We start from the raw sequence: 3993 nt of genomic DNA, 5'->3' as shown, positions 1-3993 counted from the left end.
ATTGTATATTATATAAATTATATCTCAATGAAATTGTTTATTATGTCCCATCATCCCATTTATGGAGCACTAAATATACCCCTTTTGATAATTTTGAAATAAATGTTTTTAGAATTCTATTCTTTTGAGAAAAGTAATAGGAGACTGATTAGTGATAATATTTATTAATATTATTAATGGTAATAAATCATTTAAAAAGCTCTAGATTATAATTTCCAATATATTTTAATGCATCTATGTCAATTTCATTGAAATAGTCACAGAATTTAAAACTTGGGACTTAATGGGTTAAAAAAAATAGATTTGAGATGTCCATAAAACATTTAATTTTTTTTTGAAGAATGGATTTCTTAATATATTTTTAAATAATTCTGATACAGTATTCTATAATATTTGACTCAAATCAGTAATGACTCTTTCACAACTTTACTTGTTATCCTATTATCTGTCCAGATAATTACTGAGGTCTGACACAATTTCAGAATGAAATTTTCTATATAGAAAGTTAGCCCTGACCCTGAATCCCAGCAGACTCCTCCTAGTCTGGCTGACTAGATCACTCTTGGGGCCCATGTTATACAGATTTCTGGTCTTTATGTAGTCTTGATTTTGCTTCACATTTTTTTTTTTGGCTTAGAGATTATTTCTTCTGAAATCCATGAACTTAGATACATTCAAAATTTCTAAAGAGAATCATTGAAAAGTCATTTTTCAGTCTATTAGAAGTTATTGCTTATTGAATTATGAATAGGTTCCCTTACAAAAAAACCTACAGTGAAAAAATTGCCCAGAGCTGCTCTTCTATGATGCATTGAACACAGAACTATGGAACTAGAAAGATTCAAGACCTTGTACTACTCTCTGCTTTTACAGTTGGAGGACACTGAGGCCCATAGAGGTGAAGTATAAGGAAATCATCAGGTGGTAGGAAATCACCAGGTGATAGGCAGGCTTAGACTGAGCCTCCTGACTCTTGGCTCTAGATTATTATTATTATTATTATTTTTTTTTTTTGGTGGGAGGGAATACTGGGGATTGAACTCAGGGGCACTTGACTACTGAGCCACATCCCTAGCCCTATTTTGTATTTTATTAGAGACAGAGTCTCATTGAGTTGCTTAGTGCCTTACTAAATTGCTGAGGCTGGCTTTGAACTTGTGATCCTCCAGCCTCGCCTCCAGAGCCGCTGGGATTACAGGCATGCAACACCATGTCTGGCCTTGGCTCTAGAAAATAATTTTCAACATATTTTAATGCATCTATGTCAATGGCTCTTTCCATGTCCTACTCTATGAAAGCTGAAAAGAAAACAAGACCTCAAATACCCAACTCCCCAAACCTAAACTCAAAACATTTATGGCTCTGCACTTCTCCCTGGTGAGCTGTGAGACCTGTGGGTCTGCTCCTTGACTTCCCTCATAGGATGGCCCCCAAACGCCAATCTTCGCTCCAGTCTCAAACAAAAAAACCCAAACTGCCTGCCGCCCCTGAGCAGGCAAATTCATCGGCCTCTCTGGGTTTGCCAAAGGGAGAAAAAGAACAACAAGAAGCAATTGAACATATCGATGAAGTACAAAATGAAATAGACAGACTTAATGAACAAGCCAGTGAGGAGATATTGAAAGTAGAACAGAAATATAACAAACTCCGCCAACCATTTTTTCAGAAGAGGTCAGAATTGATCGCCAAAATCCCAAATTTTTGGGTAACAACATTTGTCAACCACCCACAAGTGTCCGCACTGCTTGGGGAGGAAGATGAAGAGGCGCTGCATTATTTGACCAGAGTTGAAGTGACAGAATTTGAAGATATCAAATCAGGTTACAGAATAGATTTTTATTTTGATGAAAATCCTTACTTCGAAAATAAAGTTCTCTCCAAAGAATTTCATCTGAATGAGAGTGGTGATCCATCTTCAAAGTCCACTGAAATCAAATGGAAATCTGGAAAGGATTTGACGAAACGTTCAAGTCAAACGCAGAATAAAGCCAGCAGGAAGAGGCAGCATGAAGAACCAGAGAGCTTCTTTACCTGGTTTACTGACCATTCTGATGCAGGTGCAGATGAGTTAGGAGAGGTCATCAAAGATGATATTTGGCCAAATCCATTGCAGTACTATTTGGTTCCTGATATGGATGATGAAGAAGGGGAAGGAGAAGAAGATGATGATGATGATGAAGAAGAAGAAGGATTGGAAGATATTGATGAAGAAGGGGATGAGGATGAAGGTGAAGAAGATGAAGATGATGATGAAGGGGAGGAAGGAGAGGAGGATGAAGGAGAAGACGACTAATTGAACACTGATGGATTCCAACCTTTTTCTTTCTTTCTTTTGTTTTTTGTTTTTTGTTTTTTTCTTTTGTTTTTTTGTTTTTTTAATTCAGTCCCTGGGAGCAAGTTGCAGTCTTTTTTTTCCCCCCTCCCCCCCACCCCCTTGTGCTCAGTCGCCCTGTTCTTGAGGTCTCTTTTCTCAAACCATGCTTCTCAACTTATTTTGGGGGGAAATACCTTGAGCAGAGTACAATGGGAAAAGAATCTCTACACCCTTCTGTTCGAAATTCATTTTTATCCCTTCCTGTCTCAAAACAAAAAACAAAAAACTGTATGGAATCAACACCACCGTGCTCTGTGGGAAAAAAGAAAAACCTTCTACTCCCTTCACTCTGCTGGAAGTTGGAGGGTGCTAGGCCCCTGTGTAGTAGTGCATAGAATTCTAGCTTTTTTCCTCCTTTCTCTGTATATTGGGCTCAGAGATTACACTGTGTCTCTATGTGAATATGGACAGTTAGCATTTACCAACATGTATCTGTCTACTTTTTCTTGTTTAAAAAAAGAAAAAAAAACTTTAAAAAATGGGGTTATAGAAGGTCAGCAAACGGTAGGTTTGAGATGTTTGGGTGGGTTAAGTGGGCATTTTGACAACATGGCTTCTCCTTTGGCATGTTTAATTGTGATGTTTAACGGACATCCTTGCAGTTTAAGATGACACTTTTAAAATAAAATTCTCTCCTAATGATGACTTGAGCCCTGCCACTCAATGGGAGAATCAGCAGAACCTGTAGGATTTTATTTGGAATTGACATTCTCTATTGTAATTTTGTTTGTTTATTTTTAAATTTTCTTTTTTGTTTTCACTGGAAAGGAAAGATGATGCTCAGTTTTAAACGTTAAAAGTGTACAAGTTGCTTTGTTACAATAAAACTAAATGTGTACACACACACACACACACAAAAAAAAAACATTTATGTCTGAAACCAAGTAGTAACAATTTCTGGAACACAAAGGGACTACCCCAGCCTGCTGTAGAAAGGAAATAGGACCCTCTTAGCAGAGAAACTGGCTTCTCAGAGATAGAAGGAGCTGAGTCATTCCCTGGGGACCATCCCACAATCTCTTCCTTCACAAGTGACACAGGGCCGGAAAAAGTGCTTCTCTCCCTAAAACAACCAAATTGCTACTTCCGCACTAGCCTCCCGCACTCACTTTGTGCCAAGCTTTGGCTCCCACCCAGTCCCTCCTTGAGTTGGGAGCCAAGCCCCAGACTCCCTTGTCCTAGGAACTGGTCCAGAAGGCCTTAGTAGCCGGCAAAGAAGAGCTAGCTGTATGTCACAGCCTGGGAGGGCCGTCTGCCTGGGTGGGCTGTCAGGACACTCCTGTGTGGAGATTTGCTCCAGCTCAGCAAAGTGAGGACAAGTAAGGAAAGGCCATGTTAGTAGCCTTGCTAGAGACTGTGAGTGTTCACTCTAGCTGAGCTCTCCTTTCTGGGAATGGAAGGAATTTGATGTCACTAGTAGCTTTCTTCAGGAGTAACTCCTGGGATTCTGGAACCACACAAGCTCTCCCGAGACCTGGGACTTTGCACAGATGAGGCTGAAATTGGGACAGAGTGTAAGCATGTGCAGGTAACTTCTCTCCTTTACAAGTTTCTTCTCTCTTCCCTTCCTTGGGAGGACAGTCCCTGCTTTGTCAGACAGCAGACAATCTTTGTGCCTT

At 39.5% G+C, this 3993-nt stretch overlaps 1 protein-coding gene across 1 annotated transcript; it reads left to right on the top strand.

Annotated features, from left to right (window-relative positions):
- The first annotated feature begins 1408 nt into the window (after positions 1-1408).
- On the top strand, positions 1409-3216 carry LOC107138105 (protein SET). The gene has a single exon (XM_015480665.2). It carries the CDS (start codon positions 1424-1426, stop codon positions 2291-2293), a length of 870 nt encoding a protein of 289 aa, XP_015336151.1. The 5' UTR covers positions 1409-1423; the 3' UTR covers positions 2294-3216.
- Positions 3217-3993: the final 777 nt, after the last annotated feature.

This window comes from Marmota marmota, unplaced genomic scaffold, assembly GCF_001458135.2.
Source record: "Marmota marmota marmota unplaced genomic scaffold, marMar, whole genome shotgun sequence".
Classification (NCBI taxonomy): Eukaryota; Metazoa; Chordata; class Mammalia; order Rodentia; family Sciuridae; genus Marmota; species Marmota marmota.
This window is presented reverse-complemented; position numbering and strand designations above follow the sequence as displayed.

Excerpts from the sequence above, each read along its gene's own strand:
- LOC107138105 (XM_015480665.2), top strand. The coding sequence starts at position 1,424 with ATGGCCCCCAAACGCCAATCTTCGCTCCAGTCTCAAACAAAAAAACCC.